Source organism: Aspergillus neoniger (genome assembly GCF_003184625.1).
Source record: "Aspergillus neoniger CBS 115656 unplaced genomic scaffold BO87scaffold_26, whole genome shotgun sequence".
NCBI lineage: Eukaryota > Fungi > Ascomycota > Eurotiomycetes > Eurotiales > Aspergillaceae > Aspergillus > Aspergillus neoniger.
This window is the reverse complement of record NW_020291154.1, coordinates 548648-572302: the sequence shown is the minus strand read 5'-3', so window position 1 is coordinate 572302 and position 23655 is coordinate 548648. Positions and strand designations below refer to the sequence as shown.

At 51.3% G+C, this 23655-nt stretch overlaps 10 protein-coding genes across 10 annotated transcripts; 3 read left to right on the top strand and 7 right to left on the bottom strand.

Annotated features, from left to right (window-relative positions):
• Window positions 1-1664: 1664 nt before the first annotated feature.
• On the bottom strand, window positions 1665-2257 carry BO87DRAFT_313694 (uncharacterized protein; the record flags this gene model as incomplete). The annotated part of the gene is made up of 3 exons (XM_025619626.1): window positions 1665-1893; window positions 1996-2122; window positions 2209-2257. 3 exons carry the CDS (start codon window positions 2255-2257, stop codon window positions 1665-1667), a joined length of 405 nt encoding a protein of 134 aa, XP_025477544.1.
• A 1052-nt stretch (window positions 2258-3309) lies between these two features.
• Window positions 3310-4288, top strand: BO87DRAFT_399133 (uncharacterized protein; the record flags this gene model as incomplete). Its single annotated transcript, XM_025625413.1, has 3 exons — window positions 3310-3477; window positions 3520-4065; window positions 4112-4288. The coding sequence occupies 3 exons, from the start codon at window positions 3310-3312 to the stop codon at window positions 4286-4288; spliced, it is 891 nt and encodes a 296-aa protein (XP_025477543.1).
• A 144-nt stretch (window positions 4289-4432) lies between these two features.
• BO87DRAFT_339743 (Zn(II)2Cys6 transcription factor) lies at window positions 4433-8315 on the bottom strand (the record flags this gene model as incomplete). The annotated part of the gene is made up of 5 exons (XM_025620637.1): window positions 4433-4918; window positions 4992-5470; window positions 5884-6582; window positions 6648-7454; window positions 8179-8315. The coding sequence occupies 5 exons, from the start codon at window positions 8313-8315 to the stop codon at window positions 4674-4676; spliced, it is 2367 nt and encodes a 788-aa protein (XP_025477542.1). The 3' UTR covers window positions 4433-4673.
• Window positions 8316-8861: 546 nt separating this feature from the next.
• Window positions 8862-10243, bottom strand: BO87DRAFT_399131 (monocarboxylate transporter; the record flags this gene model as incomplete). Its single annotated transcript, XM_025625412.1, has 2 exons — window positions 8862-9769; window positions 9976-10243. 2 exons carry the CDS (start codon window positions 10241-10243, stop codon window positions 8862-8864), a joined length of 1176 nt encoding a protein of 391 aa, XP_025477541.1.
• A 1000-nt stretch (window positions 10244-11243) lies between these two features.
• BO87DRAFT_428304 (polysaccharide lyase family 1 protein) lies at window positions 11244-12615 on the bottom strand (the record flags this gene model as incomplete). The annotated part of the gene is made up of 5 exons (XM_025627445.1): window positions 11244-11579; window positions 11636-11966; window positions 12023-12148; window positions 12206-12349; window positions 12413-12615. The coding sequence occupies 5 exons, from the start codon at window positions 12613-12615 to the stop codon at window positions 11244-11246; spliced, it is 1140 nt and encodes a 379-aa protein (XP_025477540.1).
• A 1509-nt stretch (window positions 12616-14124) lies between these two features.
• Window positions 14125-14946, top strand: BO87DRAFT_378692 (GNAT family N-acetyltransferase). Its single transcript, XM_025623855.1, has 2 exons — window positions 14125-14563; window positions 14657-14946. Exons 1-2 carry the CDS (start codon window positions 14200-14202, stop codon window positions 14890-14892), a joined length of 600 nt encoding a protein of 199 aa, XP_025477539.1. The 5' UTR covers window positions 14125-14199; the 3' UTR covers window positions 14893-14946.
• Window positions 14928-16431, bottom strand: BO87DRAFT_118132 (uncharacterized protein). The gene is made up of 5 exons (XM_025617928.1): window positions 16097-16431; window positions 15942-16034; window positions 15653-15871; window positions 15454-15596; window positions 14928-15386 (listed from the first exon to the last, which is right to left on the bottom strand). Exons 1-5 carry the CDS (start codon window positions 16262-16264, stop codon window positions 14963-14965), a joined length of 1047 nt encoding a protein of 348 aa, XP_025477538.1. The 5' UTR covers window positions 16265-16431; the 3' UTR covers window positions 14928-14962.
• A 530-nt stretch (window positions 16432-16961) lies between these two features.
• BO87DRAFT_399127 (amino acid transporter) lies at window positions 16962-18933 on the top strand (the record flags this gene model as incomplete). Its single annotated transcript, XM_025625411.1, has 8 exons — window positions 16962-16988; window positions 17036-17095; window positions 17152-17222; window positions 17280-17393; window positions 17500-17963; window positions 18030-18053; window positions 18111-18436; window positions 18499-18933. The coding sequence occupies 8 exons, from the start codon at window positions 16962-16964 to the stop codon at window positions 18931-18933; spliced, it is 1521 nt and encodes a 506-aa protein (XP_025477537.1).
• A 237-nt stretch (window positions 18934-19170) lies between these two features.
• Window positions 19171-21205, bottom strand: BO87DRAFT_313731 (DUF4246 domain-containing protein; the record flags this gene model as incomplete). The annotated part of the gene is made up of 5 exons (XM_025619628.1): window positions 19171-19767; window positions 19833-20840; window positions 20869-20947; window positions 21014-21072; window positions 21137-21205. 5 exons carry the CDS (start codon window positions 21203-21205, stop codon window positions 19171-19173), a joined length of 1812 nt encoding a protein of 603 aa, XP_025477536.1.
• Window positions 21206-22111: 906 nt separating this feature from the next.
• On the bottom strand, window positions 22112-22878 carry BO87DRAFT_428298 (WSC domain-containing protein; the record flags this gene model as incomplete). Its single annotated transcript, XM_025627444.1, has 2 exons — window positions 22112-22515; window positions 22590-22878. 2 exons carry the CDS (start codon window positions 22876-22878, stop codon window positions 22112-22114), a joined length of 693 nt encoding a protein of 230 aa, XP_025477535.1.
• Window positions 22879-23655: the final 777 nt, after the last annotated feature.

Below are 23655 nucleotides of genomic sequence, written 5' to 3'. Positions count from 1 at the left end.
CATTATCCTATATAAATTTAATTAGTTTTCAAGTTCTAGATAAGTAGTTATTAAGTACTTAAATACCTCTAGTTCTTGTATATCAAATCCTCCATCAGAATTCATATATAGAAGCTCTTCGAAATCCATAATATTCGAGTACTTAGTAAGTACTTAGTAATTACTTGCCGTTAGACTGTAAATTATGAATTAAAAGAAAAGTTGAAATTCAGCAGGAAGATACAGTAATTATAAAGATCATGCGACTTGTTATTGATGACTAATGCTTGTTTTGATCATGTGTAAAGGGTAAGGATCACGCGACCCTTCCCGTAGGGTCACGCGACCTGTAGCCACCCCAGAGTCAGAACACAGGTGGGTTAATTACATGACTAATCCTGGCGGATATATAGTATCTCCCTTCTCCGGGTATCCACCTATTCTGCTGTTCCTACACTGACCAAATTCTTGACTTCAGCATTGCCTGCATTCTCGCGCTTCTTAGCAGAGATGCAGCCAAAATCGAACACTCGTTGTCCGTTCCATTCGCAAATTCATTACAACCGCGCCATACGGGCAGCCTAACACCACGAACGGCTACGAGGCCACGGCCGGCACCCACGAGGCTCCATGTTCGTTTAAGAAGTGGTATAGGACACATGTACGCACATTGATGTATAGTTTCTGTATGCTACATATCGCCCAAGGCGAGTGGTCAGCGTAAATGAAATCATCCATTCATCCATACTGTGCACGGTAGGTCTTTACCAGCACACATGTCAACGCCCCGGAAGATATTCGCAGGATAACTTGCGACCGGGGAACAGAGAGCAATAGGTCAAACAAACAGATTTCGAATTGAGACCGATATTGATTAGTTACGTGTTTAAGGTAATGACGACAACTCGGGCGGTCATCTGAGCGTCTTTTTCTGGTCCACCTCGTTCAGAGCAGGACGACGAGGTTCCCGCATGAGGTCGCATGCCTTCCGAGTAAGTCCAATGGTCATGGAGGAGGTCGAGGCGAATAACGATTCCTTTTGGTCGGAAAAATTAATCATTCCAATCTGAAATGTGGCGTGCGAGTATTTCACCTCGGGCTCCGGCCAGGTCAGCGATCAGGCTCAGGCTACGCTGGACAGTAGCAGTAATTACTCTAGCAGTCATCTCCGACCTCAGACGACAGACTTAGTACACAATCAACAACAGATTTTCTTTGGCCAGGATGCACGCCATGTTTTGGTTCTTTTGCTTCGGCCCCTGACAGGGAAACGCCGGAAATCTTTCCCAAGTACCCACCCGGCCGCATCCCCACTTGCCGTGTCTCTAATTCCTACCCAATCAACCCGTTAGGCATTGCCGTTCTCCTTTCTAGTGCACAAAGCCCAGGCCCCAACCTGTTTTTGATTTGTGCTTAACCCAAGTGGGAACATTCTAGATGCTAGCATTGACATGGTGGCTAATGAAGTATCATTATCGAGCTCATTGCTCAGGATGCTCTTGAAACTTCTTACCGGTGAAAAGGTGTCATATTGGACCAACAGTCCGTGCTTTCTGCGAAAATCTATACAAAGTTACCATGTAGCACAGCAACGCCCCTTTGAAAAATCAAAAGATAGCAGTTATTGAAGCGCTTCCCTAACTTCAATATCAATCCTATCTATCATTTGAGGCGCAGCTTGCTACTTACAAGGCTGCAACCTTCTTCCACCCCTTATAATATGCCAAATTATTCCACACCCCGCACACAAAGGCCCTCAGGATCAGATATGTGGCTCCTAAACATCCCGGTTTCACCATTCCCCGATCCCACTGCTTCTTGATCTCCTGTCCGAACAGTGACGAGCCCAGCTCCTGTCCTGTAATACGGATTGCATCCTCTCCGTTGGTGATAACGTAATATACTGGGCCGGAACTATCAATATATATTGAGTACGGACTGTCCATAGCTTGCCAGCGAAGCCGTGCTAGAAACCGTCGAATGACTGCCTTTATGACTCGCCATCCGTGCCCATACTCGAGGAGACCGACGATGCCCGCGTGAAAGGCGAGAAGTCCTTCGAATGAGACAAGCATCTGCTCAGTGGGCGTGCCGACGTGGTAGACCCCTGCGGATTCGAATTGGATGGAAAAGGTCTGGGCGTCTCAGCGTCGTTAGCATCGTCATAATAACGGAATCATAGTATCTCATAACGGGGAAGAAGATTTCCAGGGCCAGGAGAGTAATTACCATAATGTAGACGTGGTATGGGTGGTGCGATGAAGTAGTAGTAGTACATTATGGATAGGATGCAGTGTTCCAGCAGAGGCTGCTCTGGGTCTGAAACAGATGTTATAAGCATATCAAACCTTGGGCGAGATGGGTTTAATTGAGCCATACCTCATCGATCCTACCCTGAGCTCTCGTGGGCACTCTGACTTCATCTAATTAAAACCCGCTATTGGTCTACCCCTATTGAAGAGTGGGGGGGTTTGATACTACTACGAGATGGCTCGGAAAGGTTATTTTTTCAGAGTATCTCACTGCTTAATACATCCTTCAGCAGGGATATGAAGAAGCCCTGAAGACGATCAAAAAATTACGTTCTTCTTGGTTATGATTTAGTGAACTTCGTTACTCGGCGACCATCAAAGATAAACGGCTATTATAAGTGTGGCAAAAGGGTTTTTCTACAATAAAACATTCTACGACCCAACGAACACTGTCTATAACACCATATGAAGGACACTAGTTATTAGACCCACCAACCGTTGCTGCCCAACTTGAAGAAGCTTAGACCAGGAGGATCATCAATTAGGGAAAAGTATACGAAACGTGTAGGCATGGACTTTAATATATCCTCCTGTTCAATATTCTGCAACAAAATTACTCTACTCATAGTTTGCAGCGTAATCATGCCAATCTCACTATCTTTCGAAGCTTGGTGTACCCTTTCCTCCGCACGGAAAGTCTGGGGTCGGGTCCGCTTTCCGTGCCTCCACATCGGATGAGGCACTTACGTAGCCAAGCAACTAGTAGTATTCTGCAAGCACAGTATGGTTACTACCAAGGCGATACACCTGAGAGCATTCCGAAAAGCGTTCATCTGTGGACAATGTGGGGAACATCGGAATGTGGGCATTGGCGGTTTATGATCTTCTGGACTCTTCGTCAGACTATCCTGGTTGCTTTGTGAGTTAATCGTTGCCGGGTTTTCATCAATATATTGAGCTATTTATTTGACAGCTTGGCACAGCAATTCCGTCAGCGTTTCAGTGTAGCAGTAGCCGTCTCTTTTCTAGCCTACTTATCTCGGCTAGTAACTACTTAAGAATTATGATCAGAGCAACCATGAAGTCGTTATTCCTATCTACAGTGGCAGGCCTCGTCTTCGCAGTGGGAGCGTCCCCGATGCTTGCCGCCTCGTCGATTGACCACCACGCTTCGAATTCATTGAAGGGTGACTGTGACCGAGCGTGCATGGCAATTATCGTCGATCAGGTTCTGGCTTCCATGGTAGTGCACAACCCATACACCTTGCCGATGGCTGCAATATATTAGGCTACGGAAAACTCGCACCCCGCAGCGCTCGGGATGATGACCGCCTGGCGAACTGTCACGGAAGCAGGGCCACCCAGTTTGCTCGCAATCGATACCACACAAGGGTCGGCTTATTTTGCCCTGGACGTCAGCGAAGGCAGCGACACGGAAAGGTCCATCCTCAGGGGCCGAGTCAAGGTCGTCAACCAGGAGATCACCGAGTTGGAACTATTCATCAATCGCTACCGCGGGGACCACGGCTTCTCCTTCTCAGCAGCCGAGCTTCCCAGCAATTATGAGGCCTTGATGTCACCGCCAGATAATCGGACGAAGGCGAGTCGGGCAGCATTGACAGCTCTGAGTGAGGCCTTGTTTGCTACTTCAAGTAATATGTCCGTGAGTGTCGACGACAACTGCCAGTTTACCGAAATTGGCTGGAAGGTCATCGATACGGGAACATACAACAATGAAACCACCACCCCGCTCAGTTGCAGCTGGTCTTCAGATCATCCAACGGATGAGAATGCGCGTGTCGGTTTAGTCATTGATGAAGAGTTGGGCTTTGTTGTAACTAGCGGCATGATCCATCCCGGACGCCATGACTTCCTCGCAGGAGGCCCAAAATGTGTGGTTGAACGAGGTGAAAGCACGGGGTGTCAAAGGGCTTCTTGCTCCCACTGAGGCAACGGGGGAGGCCCTTGAGGTGCTACAATACTACAACGATGCGCTCCAAGCCATGCAGATTAATGTGTACATGAGCGGTCCAAATATGACATCGGCCTGGCTATAGGATATTTTATGGTATAAAGCAACCATAATCATGGCCAGCACACTGAGGTCTGTGAGGGGTTGATCCGGAATCGTACTTTATATTTGTTTGCTAGCTGAGCTAAGTACTTAGTCGACACGAGATATGGTGTCTAATGACGCCGGGGTCATTTGCTTCAGCTCACATTCGCTTTCCTTTAGCTTTGGTACTTAGGGACGTAATCAGTCACCGACCAGGTGCGGGTTCATGATCTTTTTACCAAGTTGAGCACATTATATCATCCTTTATCTTCCGGTTATCGTGAAAGTCAATAGACGCACTGGGGGCGCTTTCTGAGGCCTGATCTCGTAAGTTAGCCCCCTCAATCTATCTGCAAGACACGCATCATCCTCCGCAGAACTGCTTCCTATTCGTCTAGGACTTCTTTCACTTGCTTTGGGAGATAATAGTTTCTCGCCAGACCAGGCCAAAGAGAGCCATCTAATCTGACTAACCCAAGATTCATGGCCGGACACCCTGTGCTCTGGTTCCGTAAGGTTTGACGCCAAAGGTCCACAAGGCTTTTGGCACGGAGAGCGTAGTCTTTTGTGGGCGCTTGTACAAGCAGTAGCAGTAGGAAATTAGAGACGGTTGCAAATCCGACACGAGACCCTAGCTCGGTCAGTATATCGGCGGCCTAGTGAGTGAGTTTCCACAGACGTTACCCAAAAGGGACGAGACATACATCTATACCAGAAGCTCGACAAGTCACTGGTAGTCATACGCATCACCAGACGAATTACTTTCGCCGCGCAATTATCGGCTGCGCGGAGCACCGCATTTCCCATGCCATTCTCATCGGACATGTCAATGGCCATGGACGGCTCGATCTCTTCGGCGTCGAACAACTGAGCCAGGAGGTCGTTGAATTGGTTCGTAAATTCCGTTGTCTCGAAGTTCTCCTCGAGCAACGGAGGCGGCGCGGCAGAGCGAACCATTGGCCGCAGGAGGGCGCGGAACACAAATACTTCTAGGAGGATGCAGGCAAACCGGAGGCAGTTTGACTGGCAGTATATGCTGTCCAGAGTAGTGGGCTGATGATCGGGCTGACGTACCGATACTGGGGAGTGCGCGTACCACTCCTTGAGCTTCTGTAGAAGGGGACGGGCAATTTCCAGCGTTGCATGAAAATCCGGCGATAATCGCTGCGACGCCTTTAGTGTGCTATGGGGCCAGGGGTTGGTCAGTATGGCATGATTAAACATTAGGGAGACGCTACTGCCACACCAGCTAGGCCTCCTCCACACCAGCCTTCACTGATGCCACACCCTCCGCCTACCTTATAAGGTAAGCTCCCATCCATTTAAGCTGATGCTTGGTTTCTATTACAGACAGAACCATACTGCCTTCCACCTTAGAAAATTATATTTGGGGCAGAATTCCAGCAGCTCAGGCAAGTAAACTACCGAAACGGGACGGCGGTAAGAAATACCAAAGAGGCTATACCCTAAAGGGAGCGGGTCTTGCCTTCTTAGGTAGGCGGAGGGTGTGGCATCAGTGAAGGCTGGTGTGGAGGAAGCCTAGCTGGTGTGGCAGTAGTGTCTCCCTTACATTACAATCGTGATTGGGAGACCTACAAAAGGGAGCGTTGTAATTCATCAGCGATGCGCGACAACTGAATGAGTTGCTGGAATGGTTGAGCAGTGAGAACGTCGTGTGAAGAGTGTGATGAGGACGGAGGTTCCTGCAGGGCCAGGCGCAGACTCTCGGACATCACGAAATCATCATCGCTCAGATCTGTGGCGTCCCAATCGTCGCTTCCTATGTAAGACGGACGCCCAATAAGCAAGCAACGCCACTTATCTTCGGCGTAGATGGCCCACCAGAGGCGACGACGAATCCTCTTTTCCCATAATGGAAGTCCCATGAGCCGGCAATCCAACTGAAGCCCAAGCGACATGGCAACGCCGACAAGCATGCCCACCAAGGACCAGGTGAAGGCACTATCAGCCACAGCACTTTCGGTGGCGCTGATCGGTCGGTGAAGGTAGAGAATTCCTGCTTGAAGGGTCGAAAGACGGGCAGTGTGGATGTCCCGTAGCAGAAGGTCAAGAACCATGCGCCAGAGCAGATCAGTCGGGGGAGGAGCGTACGCATCGATCAAGCAGAGATAGTTATCAAACTTGGCGAATGGTTGTGCTGATGCGTAGATTGCAGCCAAAAGACACAAGGGTGTCCTTTGAAGGATATCCTGGTCGGGCACCGTACCTGCTGCTGCAAGCCCAAAATGTGACCGCGAAATGATCGGCAGCGTCGGAAAAATAAACTTCATGAAGCTGGAGAGAACGGCATATCATGTCAGCCACAGAGCGCATCAACGGCGGTATTTTTGTCAGCTTACAGCACTACCAATCTCTGGCCACATTCGGGGGGTACAATGTGGTTTAATTGCTCATGTGTATTCAGTGGGTCTGGCGGTAGCAGCTGAGCCTTGGAAGACTCATAGAGCTGATCCGACGAGACCAAAAAATGGCAGGGAATTTTCTCGTCAAACGGAACGCCCCCTGCGTTCCGGAAGTGCACTTGGTGGAAGGAGAGGAAGCCTCTGTCGTTGAATTTGCAGTGTCTGAGAAGCCATGTGTCAGATTCGGCTGACGCGCCATTGACCTGGTAGGATACACCAGCCAAACCATCAAGTGTCTGGATGGTCTGATGCGTGTGTCTTTCTTTGAAGGCAGAAGGCGTGTGCGGGCGTGTGCCGCCTGGATCTGCAGAGATTCTCACCGTGTCTAGCTCGAAGAAAGGGATATCAACTGCTTGATGCGCAACTGGGGGATCTTCTTGGTCCACCACCAGATCCTCGGTGGCTTGCAAGTTGTTTGTTGCGACCGGTCGGGTTTCTGGTGAAGGTGGTTTCGGCGGCACAGTGCCCTGACGAGAGTGAGGCCGAGGGCGAGGGCGAAGGCGAGTAAAGGAACAATACTGACCCGCAGCTAAACAGCGCTGACAGCTGCCATGGTGATCGGCTTCGCAGCGTACTTTTCTCCGTCGGCATCCGTCACATGGGGGGTGTCGTTTTGATCTATAGGGGCGAATGGTAGGAGGTGGCGAGCGAGTGTGGAATTGATGGGGAGTTGTTGGATTCGGGGAATTTGACGCCATGCGACAGTCGGTGAGCCGATGGTTTGCGGATTGAAAATGACGTTTTCTTGGAGCAGTACTTTGTAGAAGATCAGCAACGTGGATAATCGCCGCTGGGGTTTAAAGGGCTACTTAACTAATCCGCCGAAGTCAATTCGCCAGCGGCCAAGAACGAGTTGGCCGACAAGTTCGCCGAATGCCTTGTCTGATTCGTTACCCGCCCAAATGACACCGCCGAATGGGTTTGGCCCGAGTGTCGCCGGAAGGCGCACATTACCACCGCCACTATTATTCCTACTACTACTCCCACTACCATTACGACAGCTTCACGCCGTTGATGCTGTTATTTCAATCGTATGCTCCTCTCATTAATTGTTAGTTATACTCCAGTGGGCCAATAGAACGTTAAATACCACCGAAATCTCGCAATATGGTACTTCAATACCCTACCCCCTCCCTCAATCGTCGATCAGCGAAAGGAAATCATCAAACCGGTCGGTAAGTATATCAAGAAATCTCGCATGAAATTCAAGTTTACCATTACCAGCGGTATCCATTCCCCCTACAACAAGATCCAAAGCATTGATCCCCTATTCCGCGTTAGCTCTTGTGTGGCAATTGTAAGGGTTATCGGCTATGTGTGGCGGTGAATCGAGTACCATTGTAGAAATGAGAGTAGGATGGTATGAAAGCTTCGCAGCTCTCACTATATGTCGGAGGCGTGACTGTCTCATTACTGCATGATTGAAGTCAGCAAAGGGTTTCTAACATCGGAGACTTCGGGTGCTCACTTGGTCGTCGGTGTGGCAGTGGATGGTGTACTTTGCTGCGCGTCTCTCTTGCGTGATTCGTCCACCCTGTCCACAGCAGGTGTGGAACGACAAGATAGTCTGGCTTTGAGGCCAGTCACTTTCTGTCTCCAATCCATGATGTGGAGGTAATATACAATTTATTGCCCGGTGAGGGTCACAAACAGCAGGAGGGACCAGGAATGCTTTATATGTGCCAAATATAAGACCGAGGGGTTATATCCACGGCATTTGCCGTTCAGGCATCAAGCACCTTATCTTCCGGTTCTGCTCCCTCATGCACTGAATCGAAAACCTTTTCGAGCAAGCCACCTGGCTAATTGAGTGGCCGACAGCCGAGATGGTTGCATCCTTCTTGGAAGAGTGCGGCGATGGGGTGCCTGCATTTCGCCGATTTCATTTCCTAGAGAAGCATTCTTGGCCTCAATGTTGACTTCGCCGAGGGTTCCCCTCTTAGACTGCTCCTAAGCACAACAACTGTGGTGGTCACTGCTCTCGATAATTGACGCGAGAATAACCATTAGAATGACAATGTAACTTACTTTTATTATTCTTTATCTAATTATATTATTGGTGGACCCAGACGCACCCCTACCCGACAAGAGATAGTACATCGTTTGGTGTTTCCGGTAGCACGTATGTGTCCCACTGGTCTATCGCAGGCTTTAGAACTTGGCTTTCACTTTCCAGCCCGCACAAATGCCCCTGGCAACAGCAAAAGCGACCGCGGAGGCCGCATACAACACGCCTCCGAAGACAATCATGCCCCAATATTCCCCCTGGTTCTGTTGCTGGATAGCACCCGCGATCGGGATGCCCGTCAATGTACCCACACTGACTATCGTAAATGTCGTCCCGCTCCTCTTCCCTAGATCCTCCGTCTTACAGACTTGCGAAATGCACACGGGGGTGAGACTGATAGCAGCACCGCTCCAAAAGCCGAACAATACCGCATAGCAAATTACTGCGGGCATATTCGCCCCTGATGCAAGCCACAATGCCAGGGTAAGCGCCGCACAGATGATCGACGTTCCTACCATCACGTTGAACCTTCCGAGCCGATCTGCTACTAAGCCCGGGAGGAACCGTCCTGGGACAGCACCTAAATTGAGAAAGATACTTAGCGCGTATGCGAGGGTGTCATCCATGCCAATATGAACCCCGTAGGATGAGATGTAGGTAATCGGTATGAAGACGGCGAATTCCACTAGGAAGATCGCTATTGTGGTTGCGGCATATTTCTTCTCTTGCAGGGCGCGAAAGTCGACGGATGCGCCAACGCTTTTCTCATTCAGGACCCGTGTTTTCAGCGTCAGACATGATATCAGTAAAAGAACAGCACTGATAAGTGCAATGATACGCATTGCCCAGGGGAAACCAATTCTGGGTGCTGCAAAAAGGACAATAACGGGGAATATGACTCCTCCTATACCCCCGGCAGTGCAGGCGATGCCGGTCGCATATCCGCGTCGCACGTTGAACCAGTGCCCAATGCAGGAAACGGCTGGAATAAAGAGGGCACATGCAGATAGGCCACCAAGGACACTGAATGAGAGGAATATCTGGTAGAATTCTATCGCAACAAGTCAGCATTATCTGTACCACTGCTGTACGGATAACATGTGCTTCCAACCTTGGCTGAAACTAAAGCCAATCAGTGCTATAACCATGCCGATTGACCCTGGAATAATAACATAGTTGGGTCCATAGGTATTCAATATTGGTCCTGCTATTTATCAGCAGCCACAAAAATCCAAGGTGATTGGAAACTTTACGAACCGGTTTGCGCCCCAGCAGCATACAAGAAGAAGCTGTACGCGCCAAATATCCAGCCAATGCTGGACTCGGAATAGTCCTGGAGTTGGTGCTTACTCGTCCATGCATGGAGAATACCCAGGCAATTAAGCAAGCCCATGGAAGGGATCATCGCACACCATGCTCCAAGCACCACCAACCAGGCTTCGAGTCCGCCTTCGGGATATCCGTGCCGCATCGTATTTTCAACGATTGTCGAAGGAGACGCAGACTCGTCTGTCTCAGCCTTCATGGCAAGAATAGAGAATGATATGGTACTTTTGCAAGCGAGACTGGAGAGGAAAATCACTCTGGCATGTATTACGCTGGAGGAATTTCCAACGAAAGCTATCGACCTAATGGGAGACCTAGGTGACTGATTTCGGGTGTCAGTGTAAATATCTTCTAAGAATCGCAAAATCGGCGATTATTCAATTTATGGACATCTTCCCCGTTCTAGGCCGACTACAAAATGAGCATTCGGAGGTATTTCTTACTACTAGCACTTAGCACACCATGGGTACTTAGCACATCATGGAAGCATGTTGTTGGTGACCAATAAACCTCGGTGTGCTCGGTCGGTGATTGGTTGTCTGTCCGTCTGTGGAGCAGTGCTTCGGCGAAAGGGCAGCTAGACGATTCATCCATTCTAAAGCCCATAACTAATTCTGCCATGCGTTAGACCAGACACTCATGCCGGAGTGACCTGTGTTATTGCTTTCATGTAGGTCCGGCCACTAATTTACCGGTCAGGGGTTCAGTACATGTCATCACTGGGTTCGGCCGACCACACTGCCAAGTCAACCCCAGTCTTAGAAACCGCATCAGTATATACCCTTGCTGCCAGAATATATCGTCTGGGACTGGAAATAGATGATGACAGCGACAAGGAAAGCATGTTATTAATGGCAGACCTGTTCTGCCTGGTCGAATCATTCATGTCATCCCCAAATCGGTGACAGATGCGATAGGTGTCCTTCACTCTCCGGTCAAGAGAGAGGTACGTCAATGCTGCCGAGAATGGCTCTGGCTGCAAGATAACTCTTCTAGATTCCTATTTGGGTATCCATGATACGTGTATATATTTAGACGGCGGGAGCGATTCATATGGTAATAAAGGTCTTATACATTGTGGCACTCATTTGTTGTGCACTCTAGTCCACTACATCCCAGGCCGGGGCAGTATTTCTGATACTAAACCTGAAATACATATTATGCCATTTCTGCATATGAGAATGTATCTCCGTCCATGCTTATTTTCCCTGGCCAGCATTCTTCATGGTCCACTGGGCAATGTTACCCGGGGGGTGAGCCGTCGCAATGGTCTTGCCAGCGAACTTGCTGATGATGCTAGTGTCAGATCCGGACATGGAGCCGGAGTTACCGAAGGCGTTGAGCTGGCAGGAGCGGCCGAAGACGGAGGCACACTGCTGGTTGGTGTTGGCGTCCGGGGAGCTGAAGAGCTGGCCGCTGATGGGGGTCTCTACCACAGTGTTGACGTCCTGGAAGACATTACCCTCGGCCAGGACGTAGCCACCAGTGCCGATCTCGAAGGCGTGGCCATCGAAGTTGTGGAAGAGGTTGTTCACCTGTCGGCATAGTAGTCAGCAATGTGCAGATGGTACAGGGGGTAAAGACTACATACGGCGTGCAGCAGAGTGTTACCCTGGACCTTAGGCATGCGGCCGCTCAGGTTGTAGAAGTAGTTGCCCTTGAGGGTCACCATGTCGTTGCTGCCGTCCAGGTACACGCCCCAGTAGTGGTGACCGTTGCAGGTGGCAGAGTAGTCGGAACGACCATCGATGAGGGAGTAGGAGATGGTAACGCGGTTGTCGGCGCTGGTGCCCAGGACGATGTGCTGGCGACCAATGCGAGCAGTTGTCACATGGTCGATCCAGACCAGATCAGAGTCATCGACAGTGATGGCATCACCGCCCCAGACATACTTGGGGTTGATGTCGGTGACAGCAATGTTCCTGACCATTATTAGCAAGGGTGAATGCACAGCCCACGACCGATGGTCCGCACTCACTGGATGATGACGTTCTTGGCACCGCTGACCACGCGGAGACCCTTGCCCTTGATGACACCCTTGGTGCCCTGTCCAACAATACTCTTGTTGGAGTTGACCTTGATGGGGAGGATACCGGCCTTGTCACTGTACGGCAATTAGCATGGTGAGAGCCTGGGCATCAATCGAACGGGGGCAACATACCAAGTCACGGATACCTTGGGGGCGCTGGCCTGGTAGTTGTCGCACCAGCTGTGCAGGTTGATCGCCACCTGGCATTGGGAAGCAGTTCCCCAGGGGGCACATCCGGTGGTAGTCTCGGTACCCTCGGTGCCGGTAAAGTCGAAGCTGAAAGATCAACATATTAGACAATTGTCTACCCCTGTATCACAAATCAACGGATCGACCTACGTTCTGTCCAGGATAATCACACGAGGCTCATTATCTCCCAGGTAAGAGACCAGCTCATCAGTAGTCGTGGGATAGACGGGGGAAGCGCTGCCACCGCCAGTGACGCCATGAGCAAAACCCTCGGCGGCGCCTACAACGCCAGCGGCACTGACAGCGCTGGCCAGGGATGCCGCGGCAGCAGCGAAAAGCAGCTTGTAATGCATGTTGGACTGTCAAAGTATAGAAGATATGGAGGAAGACAAATAGAAAAATCCGAAAGAATGAAGGTCTTGGGTGTTATCAAAGAATGACAGCCTGGAAAGAGTGACAGGCGTGTTAGAGAAAGAAAGGAAGGTGATGTCTTCTTCTGGATGGCATTGGAGAGGGAACGTTTCCAGGTATATATACAAGCTGGAATACATGATGGTGGAGCGGGCAGTCAGACCGTCGCCGTTTGGTCCCCTCAACCATGTTCTGGAATGAGACGAGGGACCCGGGGACAGGACCTGAAATGGATGAGAACCCAATCTATGTGGCTTGGCAGGCAGGTCTTGGTTTCTTCTACCGGAGATTAACCTGTCAGTGGGTGTGGTGGCTTATATTTTACGATGTTAAAGTAGCGCTACTGCTGCCCAGATATCGCCGGACTCGCGGAACCAACATCTCCAATTTTATCTTCTTGGGTCGAGAATGGCCGGAACATATCAGGAACGGAAAGGCAGCAACAAAGCTTGTTTGTCCAGAAGCCGTTGAGAGGACAATCTGGAAATCTCTTCCCAAGTTCCCAAGCAGACCTTGGGTTCAGGGCGGACCCGGGAACTCCGGTGAAAAACGAGGTCTGCTTGGCGGAGCATAGGAATGGTGAGAAACAGGATAGTGGTCCACTTCAGGATGTCTTAGAAGCAATCCGGCTGGCTTCCGAAGGGGGGTGGAGGTCAGGGTCCCATGAACGGCCCTGACCTATATTATTCAAGGCTTGCTTGGTAGAGGGAGAAAAGTGGTACCGGCAGTCTGACAGTGAGACATCGCAAGAACTGCCCCAAGAGAGGGTTTATTATTCTTGAGTCCCAGTGGAAATTACTCGACGCCAAGAAGCCTCAAAAGGGATTAGCTTGGAAGTTAGTGATAATGCTCGGTCACGTTATAGTTTGTCTTGTTTGTTTAATTGCTTGGGTCACATGATGTATATTGGCTTCATGCCTCAGGCATAACGTGTGGCAGCCTGGAATCAGGCATCCATCCACCGCCTCCTCATTTCTCTCCCGACTATTCTCCGAGAAGGTCACATCCATCTCCATCCACCATCCCTTGACCATATCTCCCGACGCTTTCCTTGTGAATCACACACTGTTACATATGGATATATATATTCTTTTTCTCTGCGACCAGTAATTATTGGACTCCAGATGATGCTTTCACACAATGGTGACCCTGCCAATGTTTAGAGGACGTCACTCGACGGTGCGTACATTCAAGTACTAAACATGAACTGAGGGAACCAGCAATTGTTGTGTAGCAGTGTCTCTACCAGTAGTGCTACTAAGAAGTGGCGTCGGTTTTAGTTTATCCTCATATCTTTAGTCGTCCATCATTCAGCCTGCGCTGACTCCCCCACGCCGGCAAAGACGGGGTCTGTTAGTTCCCCTACTAGCAGTAACAGTACTAGTAAATGTATATTCCCCTGGGGTCACGCTTACAAGTAGCAGCCCGGTAGTAGTTCAATTAACTTCACCATTTCCAATCCTTCACATTCCCGACTCCGAACCGAGCAAGCAACTGGTAGTAGCACTACTAATTCTATCATCATCATGTTCCATCTCCTCCCCGTGATAGAGGATGACATCTCCTCTATGGTCGAGTTGTGGTACGACAACTTTGGTGATCCCATCAATCGGCGGCTGTATCCCGATACCCTGGGGGGGCGCACCTGGCTAGAGGACTACCACCGTGCCAGTCTGCAATCTCCTGATCAACACTATCTTAAAGTTGTCACGGATAGTACCGGGTCGACCTCTCCCCTCGTAGCATTCGTGAAATGGGACTTCAACACCACCTCTCCAGGTCACCACTTTCCCCCGCGCCATGTCGATTTCGACCAGGTCTTTTGCGACACGTTCTTCGGGGGGCTGGACCAGGCGCGACGGACCATCATGGGCTCGCGTCCGCACTATTGTATGCACCTTTCCTCAATATTCTGTCTTTTTGCTTCTATTCTCTATCATCCTAGTGCCTGTGGTGATGCGCCCGCTAATGATGACACTCCAGATCTGGATGCCCTGATCACCCACCCGGATTATCGCCGGCAGGGAGCGGCATCAGTGCTCATCCAGTGGGGATGTGACCGTGCCGATCAGGACGGGATCCCCATCTGGGTGGATTCCAGTCAGGAAGGGGCCCGGATCTACCAGCGCTTTGGGTTTCGCGATGTCAGTGTATCGGGGGTGACTCCGATTGGCGCCATGTCCATGCTGCGGGATCCCGTTGGTGGTGATGCCGCGTAGTTGCTAGCAAAGTGTGGGATTCTTCATGTATCTAGCTAACCCGAGTAGTTCTATTACCACCATCGCTCTCTTACAATGGTTCTGGGCCCTTGAGCGGCTGCATCTCAATATACTCGGTTCGTAGACTCCACTCGCGCGTCTGGTGGATCACCAACCCCCCGCTCGCCTCCTCCAGATTCTCCTCGCACCCCCTCGCACCCCCGGTCGGGATCATGGTAATCTCATCGTCTGCCGGATATGGACGCGATCGGGCCTTGGATGGAGGGCCTTCGCTGGTTTCCGACCGCAGATAAGAGCCATCTTTCTGGCCACCCTGACCCCAGCCCGTGTTGAAGGCAATCACAAACGGCTTGAGGCAGGGCACTGTCGCCGCCATGAGACTGCTGTGCAGGAGCACTTCGGTGGCGACCACCACATTCGACATGCCCAGCAGGATATTGTTTAACCCAACCCGGTTGAGGTAACATTGGCGCACAATGATAAGGGCGACAATCCTTGCCAACGGTCAGCTAATGTGGCCTGGCCATATACGCGGCGACAACAGGCAATGAGTGTACGTACAAAATTCGAGTGCCAAAGGCCCCTATCACCCCGGCCTTTTGAGTGCGACGCATCTGCACTCCCCACACCAATCGAATACTCAGGCCCACCAGAAAAGCCTCTGTGATCACATCGAACGCTGTCATGGCACGCCATCCCGTAATCTGGCTCTCTTAGCATGTATTCTGGTCATCATCCAAATATGGCAAAGGCAACTGACGAAAGAGTGGCATTGCGTAAGATTCCATGGCTGAGAAGGTTCACATTGAAGTCCTACTGCAAGAAGGGAAGCGAAGAACCAGAGGACGAGTACCGCGAGGCCCACAGTGCAGAGTCGTATATAGGCGCCTTCTCGGCCAAGGCGCCGAAGAAGGAGGCAGACAGATACTTTGGAGGCGCCATGACTAGCAAGAAACAGGAGATCGGCTGCATACAAAGCCTGTCATGATAACCATCCTGAGTCAGTAACCAAGGCAAATGACGCATCCTAATGGGAAGGTAGAATTTGCCTTCATGGCACCCTCTTCGTTGGTCGGATTGATTCGTCCCAGACCCTGCGATACACCCTTCATAATGGCGCCCACATTCCCAATTCCTATGGCCTGTCTCATTGGAATCGATCAATTCACGAGTAGCAAGCGGCAATGAGCTCAGGGTCACTTACTCCACCGATCCAGACTACAACATCATCCCATCCAGCCGGTCCGTTCATGGCAACCCGCATATAGACCCGGAACAAGGACACCAGCACCATCCAAGACATGAACAGCGTTGTGGCGATGACGATCACCCCGCTGCGGTCCGTCGGGCTGATCCCGTAAGGCGCCGCCATGTGTCGAAGGGGTGAGGCTTGAGGGGATTCGGGACGATGGACAGAGGCATTGTTGAGGCTGTCAACCTGCCAGGACTTACTTTATAATAGATTCTTACTCACCTCAGGCGGCTCAGAGGACAGGGAAGTGATTCCTAGGATCAACAGGTACCCTGGTCGGGATGTCGACTGGGGAGGACAAGAGGGTGAAACAGGCCCAGAAGCGACCACACCCAAATTTTCCGCCTGGCTGTCGGTCGGAAATGAAAGCCAGACGACAATTTTCCATCCGATCCCGGTTCATAGTGTTACGACTACTGTATATTAGGCCTGACGTGGCCAGGGTTTAGGGAAGGATGGCTACGGTGCTGACTGGCGGTGACCAGCCCTCCTTTGGTAAGGCTGGGATGGGGGCAAGACCAACTGACAGGGATCACGCTCCATTGTCTGAGAGGATAATAACCTGTCAGTTGGACGATGTAACGGCGGGCTACAGTCTAACCGGGGTCCCTGGCAAGTGCTTCGGCGGTGCCATCTCTAGCTTGGGGACTAATGCTGCTAACTGCTGCTAATCCTGCGAGCCACGGCAGAGAGGACCGTGACGCTGCATCTGTCCCACGTATTGATTAACCCTCCGATCCCCCCTTCATCTTTTTGGCAGCCGAAATTTTGTTCGATCTTATCGAGCAATACATGTCAAGCAAAGCCAAATCTTAGGATGTGGCTGGAGAAAGGGAGCAAGTCGGTCGCCTACACCACTGCGCCGGAGGAGGGCTTTTGCCCTCCACCAAGGGCGGAACCACTCAAGATGGCCGCGATATGTGGCGTGTGGGACGCGACCAGGAGTTGAACGTGAGTGAAAACTTGAGAAGTGGCTCCAATTTCGGCTTCCTAGCTGACTGGCACAGCGCAATTTTCGATTCCTCTCGGTGCTGGGTTTCAGCGCCGTGCTGATGTGCACCTGGGAGGCAGTGTTATTGTAAGTCAATGCCGTACGAACAAAGCAATCCTAACAAAGGTACTAACGATTGAATAGCGGTGCCTCATACGGCTTGACAGATGGAGGAAGAGGTGGAATGATCTACACCTACCTCGGTGTCCTCTGCGGATTCAGTTTCGTAATTCTCTCCATGGCGGAGATGGCATCCATGTGTGATAACCCTCGAACACCGAGCTCCTCTTTCTTTTCTTTTTATTCTGGGGCTTTAATGATGGTAGCTGTTCCTAGAAAGCGGCTGTTGACTTTGGATAAATAGGGCCCCAACCTCCGGCGGACAATACCACTGGGTGTCCGAGTTCGCCCCGCCCAGTTGCCAGTGCCTGTTGAGTTATATCACTGGCTGGGTATGCGTGCTCGGATGGCATACGGGCATTGCTGGCTGTAGCTACACCGTAGCAAACATGCTAGTTGGCCTCTTAGCAATCAACTGCCCAGATTCCTACGAATATAAGCCGTGGCATGTCACGTTGTTGGTGATTGCAGTGGCGTTCGCTGCACTGCTCTTCAACACGCTGTTGGCACAGAAGCTGCCGCTAATCGAGGGGATCATTTTGATTGTCCACTGCTTTGGCTTCTTTGGCATATTGATTCCACTGTGGGTGCTGTCTCCGTCGGTTCCACCATCAGACGTCTTTGGATCTATTGTCGACCGTGGCGGATGGGGGAGCAATGGCCTGTCTTGCTTGGTCGGGGTGGTTGGACCAATCTATGCTTTGATCGGTACGTCGCAGATGCCTAAATAAAAAATTCATACTACGCCTTGAAGCAACGCTAATTTGTAGGCAGGCCCTGACTCGGCGGTACATATGTGTATGACCCTCCTGACGGGACAAGTTTCCCTTGATGACAGACTAACCATATAAAAAGCCGAGGAAATCCGCGATGCATCACGCGTGCTACCCCTAGGCATGGTTTGGACGCTTATCTTGAATGGCGCCACCGGGTTCGTCATGATCGTTACATTTGCCTTTTGTGTGGGGGACATCGACAAGGTCATGGCTTCCACGACCGGCTTTGCCTTCATTCAGGTGTTCCTAAACTCGACTGGCTCAGTGCCCGCGGCAACGGGGATGACGGTGGTGATCATGATCATGCAGTTCTGCGCCACGATCAGCAACGTAGCCACTACTTCGCGACAGATCTACTCATTCGCTCGTGACAAGGGCGTTCCATTTTCTAGCTTCTTTTCTCAGGTGGCGTTCCCTGGTGCTTCACCATTCCTGGCGGGATAATATCGGACTAACCGATAGATTAGGTCAACAAGACATTCACCGTTCCACTGAACGCTCTCTGCGTCAGCTTGCTGATTGTTTCCCTTCTGTCCTTGATTAACATCGGATCCTCCGTGGCCTTCAACGCCATCATGTCACTGGGAACGGCGGCCCTGCTTTCATCCTACCTCATATCCATCAGTTGCGTGCGGCTGCGACGGTGGCGCAAGCAGCCTCTTCCACCGGCCTGTTGGAGCATGGGTCGGTTCACTCCGTTCGTTGATACGGTGTCCCTCTTGGTGCTGATTGTTGTCTTCGTCTTTACCTTCTTCCCCCTGACTAACGACACCGCACCTTCTGAGTTCAATTGGGCTATTGTCATCTTTGGCGCCGTTGTGGTGTTCGCTTTGGTATATTATGCCCTCTATGCTCGGAAGGCATACAAGGGGCCGGTGACGAGGGTGCGGGTGGCACAATAATGGGTATACAGACAGGGGCGGGTGGACGATTGAGAGACAAGAGGGTGTAAATGGTAACAACTAAAACCAAAAGTAGATGAATTTGTGCAAATGGCCGTTACAACCGAAGTGAAGAGCTTGGCACCTTAGCCACTCCGGTGCCTGTATCAGATACACTTATTTACAGCGCGGAGGCTAACGCTCCTTTGAATTCGAGGTGGAAAAGACCACCATATAGAGTGGCTGGCTATTATCGACTCAATGCTCACAAAGTGAAAAGTCGCCTTTTTCAAACCCGTCATTTTGCGGCCCTTGTTTGGCTCGTCTCTCGTCCATCAGCGCCACCCGGTATTCCCGGGCTTCCTCCAGGGTCATGGCAAGCGCGGGGATGTTATCAGACACCATCTGCTGTAGTTCAGCCGGTAATTTCGGCGCAAGCACCTGCTGAATCGCATCCCGTCTCTCGCGGGCCCAGGTCTCTTGCTGCGGTGGTACATTTGCGGTGGAGATGATGCGCCGATGCGGGTCCACCAAGAACAGCGCCAGGATCTTGCGATGGCCCGGTCGCGAGCGGTCTGCCAGGCCAAAGGGTGACACCCGATGCTGCACTATATTGGGAAACGTAAGTAGTCGCCCTTCGCGACAGACCACGCTGCCAAGGTGCTGGGTGATCTGGGATTCCCCATTTCCGCTCACGTCGGGACCAAAACCATAGACTGTGTGGATGAATTCATGTCGATCTTGGTCGTAATCCACATCGTACAGAGACCCAGCCCGTTGACGGAAGGACAGCGTGCTTTCAGTGATGTTATGGCTGTCGTAATAGTAGATGGCTGTCGCACAGATGCGTTCATTCTAGTCCGAATATATGTTAGTGGATTCAAAAGATCCTCATGACTCCCAAAAATTGGAATGCTTACTAGCTGTCCCTCGAGATGCCATGTTCCTCCCTCATAATCTGGCCGCTCCGGAGTGAGTTCAATTTTAGCCAGTTTTACGATCACTTGCAGTCCGGTCTCGTGGAAAGACTGTCGCAAGTGCACCCATCCTTTCCAGGAGGGCTCGGGGGGTCTGAAGCGGCCTGGCTCCGGAAGAGCAATGGGACGAGCCTTTTCCCACGCATTATAGCGCTCTGAAAATTCCTCACTGTCCGAGTCCTCATCTTCCTCGGGCTTCGGTTCTGGGTCAGGGTGTAGCAGATAAGACACCCCGTGGTAGGGAATGCGCTCGTTTCCTTCCTCCCGAACCTGCGTCAAGCTGTGTTCCCAGAGCGGAATGGCCGCATCAATGATCTGCTCCACCACGCGGTAGAGGGGCTCATGCTCTGTCGGGTGCAGGTTGTTGATGTACGAGACAATGCGACAGCCACTTTCTGTGCCCAATTCCACATCGCAGGGCAGCCATTGAAATTGTCGGCTGAACGCGCGCATTTGCTCCACCTGCCATCTTCTGTACGGAGTGTTTGCCTCGGCGGATGGCCTGGCCTCTTCCTCCGACGGAACGGGCACGACCACTCCTTGACCAATACTGCCGAGACTGTTGTCCGACGTAATCGAACGATCGGGTAGAATGCGCGTGTGCCCGTAAACCAGTGGAAAGAGCGAAGGGTGAACGAGGTCGACAACTTTCTGGTCTGAGCCGGGGTGGTAATCCTTTTCATGGGCGGGTATGTTCTCGAGGGGAGCAACGGCTTGCTGCAAGGCCTTTTGGAGCTCCTTCGAAACCGCTGTGTCGGAGCGGACGACCCCGACATCGAATATCGAAAGCAGTCCTTCTTTCTGAAGGTTTCGAGCTTTCCATTGGAGTTCTATGATGATATAGTCCATCATTTGGGGAGTCACGTCTTGACCGGATGCCAGCACCTCCGTCCGCCATCTTGACGTGATGCCTTCGTCGAATACCTTTTCTGCATCAGTCGAATGGCAAGTCTCAATGAATCGTGAGAAGTGGTCATACCTTACGCCACCATTCGGGCTTCTCCGAGATCGTATTCATGACCTGCATCATGGTTATTTCACGCTGAGTGCTTAGATGGCTGCAGAGTACGGGGTTAGTTGCGCCCATTTTGCTGGCTGATACGTAGCAATTCGGGGAGTCTTACCCAACGTAGCCATCGTTGATATCTCCATAGTCTAATGCGTTGGGGAAAAGCTCCGTTTCCTATGACGAACGAAGTGTTATGTTCTGCGCCGGGCACCATGTGGCGGGGATGACAGGTATTTACCTTGGGCTGCCAGTTCAAGGGAAGGTTGAATCCTGGCAGTTTGATGGGTGAACTAGGCTTCGAACCCATATTGGCCCCGTTGTATTGTTTGCTTGATGTCTGACGGAGTGAGGGAGGGATACATATTGTATTATATAGAGTGAGTCACTAATCAGAAGGTCTAGGCAGCCGTCCCGTTAGGCAGACCTCGGCGACTAAGGCAACTAAGTCACTAGTGAGTTACTAGTAACGAGGTTGTTGCCTGTGCGCTAAAGAAACATGGCTGTGGCGTTAAGGTCCCTTGTGTCTCGCTGTCCCACTCTATGCGAAAACAGCGCCGCGCCCTACATCAATGATCTATCCTGAGTCGGAACAGTCCGTTATTGCATTATATTTATCGTGCCCGGCTATCGTGCAATGAGGTATGAGAAGACCATGGAAGAAATGCGGGAGACGGGCTGCGACTTCCGACGGAGCCTTGAGCCATGCAGCCAAGTCAGGTGTAACCTACAGGAACCGAGTGAAGAATCGCCATTCTGAGGGGGATTCCATGATAGCAAGATGTACCCTATTCTCGCATTGTGGAAGCGATGCGACCGCGGGGCTTGATGATTCTCTCCGTTGCCGTGGCCTTGGACCCACGGCTGCACCGATACGAGAGGGGATATCCTGGCGTTGCGCCAGAGTGTCAGCCGGCCAATGGTCGATTCAGCCCACTGTAAATGCTCGAAAGTGGCCGGCAACGTGTTGCCAATGTGGTGAAACTCCTACAGAAATTGGGCGCTCTAGCCCGTCTCTTGCGCAGCATGCGAGAATCTGCCTCATGGACATCAATAACGTGGTCGTCATACTGGAGTAGCTACCGCTGCAAAACGAGCCACTGTCGAAGGTTCATATCAAAGACAGAAAGAAAGGTGATGCCCAGTTCAGTTGCCTTGACAGGTAGGTATACAGTATTGGGCGACCGCAACTACGTGATGCTGGTCTATGAGCAATTTAGAAAAACAAGAACCGGAATCGCCGGCTGGCCCCCGACGTGGCTGTGGTTGGAGACACCGTCGCGACGGAGACACTGGACGATTCCTTGCTCGGGAGAGTGGCAGATGGGGAGCTGGTGCCGGTCACAGCTGGAACCGATGTCACCGTAATGACTGCAGAAGGAGTGGGATAAACGGTGAAGCTGGATGCCGTCGTCGTTTCCGGGCCGCCACCTGGGCCTTTGCCTGGACCATTATCTGGGCCATCCCCGAGACCACTACCAGGGCCATCGTCTGGACCACTCCCAGAGTTGTCGCCCGAATCGCTGTCCCCATCCCCATCATCTGTGTTGTTGTCGCCGCCGTCAACGTCATCGCCCGTGATATAGGTCTGGTGAATGGACCAGAAGCCATTGCCTCCACCTACATGCGCCGCAATCTAAGCGTTAATGATATGAGGTACATTAGAGTGATTGGCATGGAATGGCGACACTTACAATGGTCCTCTGGAAATCCTGGGCAGTTGACATTGCACTCTGACTGGGAGACGAGCTTCGCGCTCGGAGGCAGCGAAGAGCCACAGTAGCAGTCAACGCTATTTGTGGTAGCAGCGTATCTCGCACCATTGCGACCGCAAGTACTTGTGCATAATCCCGTGGATTGAAATTGACTGGAGCCCTTGTTCACCAAGCTGCCGGAGGATGAGTAGCAGCCCACGAAACCGTTAGATAGAGCGTGCGCGGAAAGAGAGAACGCCAGAATGGCGGAGAGGCTGGTAACCTTCATGGTTGGCAGCATAAAGAATGACTCGTGGGTATTCCCCAGTAGCAAAAGACTGTATGCTGGTTCCGCCAGGAGAGAGGAGAAATAAAACGAGAGAATTGGCGGATGAGGGGGGTGTGAGAGGATAGCGAAATGCGACAGCCAAGTGTTTTAAGGGACTCATGGACGGCGGACCCTGAAAAGACCCTGCGATCCTGGTCCATCCTGTGGGTGAATTTTTGGTTCCCAAGCAGCCTGGGAAACACACTAACTGCACTAGCTTTGAAACCCGACGTATCAACGGCCTGCCCTGATCGGAGAAGACCCACGAGCCTCGGAGAAGTCTGCTTGAAGTTGGGTCGGAGAGCCCGAGTCGAGTTTGGCCTGGGGGTCCAAAATTTCCACTAAGTGGGAATGATGGCTTATCACTTCACGTATTGTTTACTCTTGGGGACAACATCGCGCGAGGTATCATCCTGTTATCGCGAGTTTCCAGCTTACCCTTTTTGAGTTCTTCCGAACCATGGGTTAGTCCCCACCGCTAGCCGGTCTCCCGCCGGCCTGACAGCAGGGGAAAATGAAGAGGAATGATAGATGCGCAAGTCCACGACATCCCGACTACATTGAAGTAAATTAGAGTAATCGTTCGTAGCATCAACGCTGCTCTTTTGTGAAAGATCTCTGGTCTTGCTAGGATTGAATAAGGAATAATTACTGTTAAACATCTCTGGGTTAACGGGCAATGAGAGACCGTGTGGCCTTTTTCATGGTCTGCAGTACAGGACTTCATCGTTCCAGACC

Bases quoted from the DNA above. Each gene is read 5' to 3' on its own strand.
- BO87DRAFT_378692 (XM_025623855.1), top strand. From the start codon at position 14,200: ATGTTCCATCTCCTCCCCGTGATAGAGGATGACATCTCCTCTATGGTC. The intron at 14,564-14,656 runs GTATGCACCTTT...ATGACACTCCAG, and splicing joins GGGCTCGCGTCCGCACTATT to ATCTGGATGCCCTGATCACC.
- BO87DRAFT_118132 (XM_025617928.1), bottom strand. From the start codon at position 16,264: ATGGCGGCGCCTTACGGGATCAGCCCGACGGACCGCAGCGGGGTGATC. The intron at 16,035-16,096 runs GTAAGTGACCCT...CCAATGAGACAG, and splicing joins TTGTAGTCTGGATCGGTGGA to GCCATAGGAATTGGGAATGT. The intron at 15,387-15,453 runs GTACGTACACTC...ACCGTTGGCAAG, and splicing joins GCCTTTGGCACTCGAATTTT to GATTGTCGCCCTTATCATTG.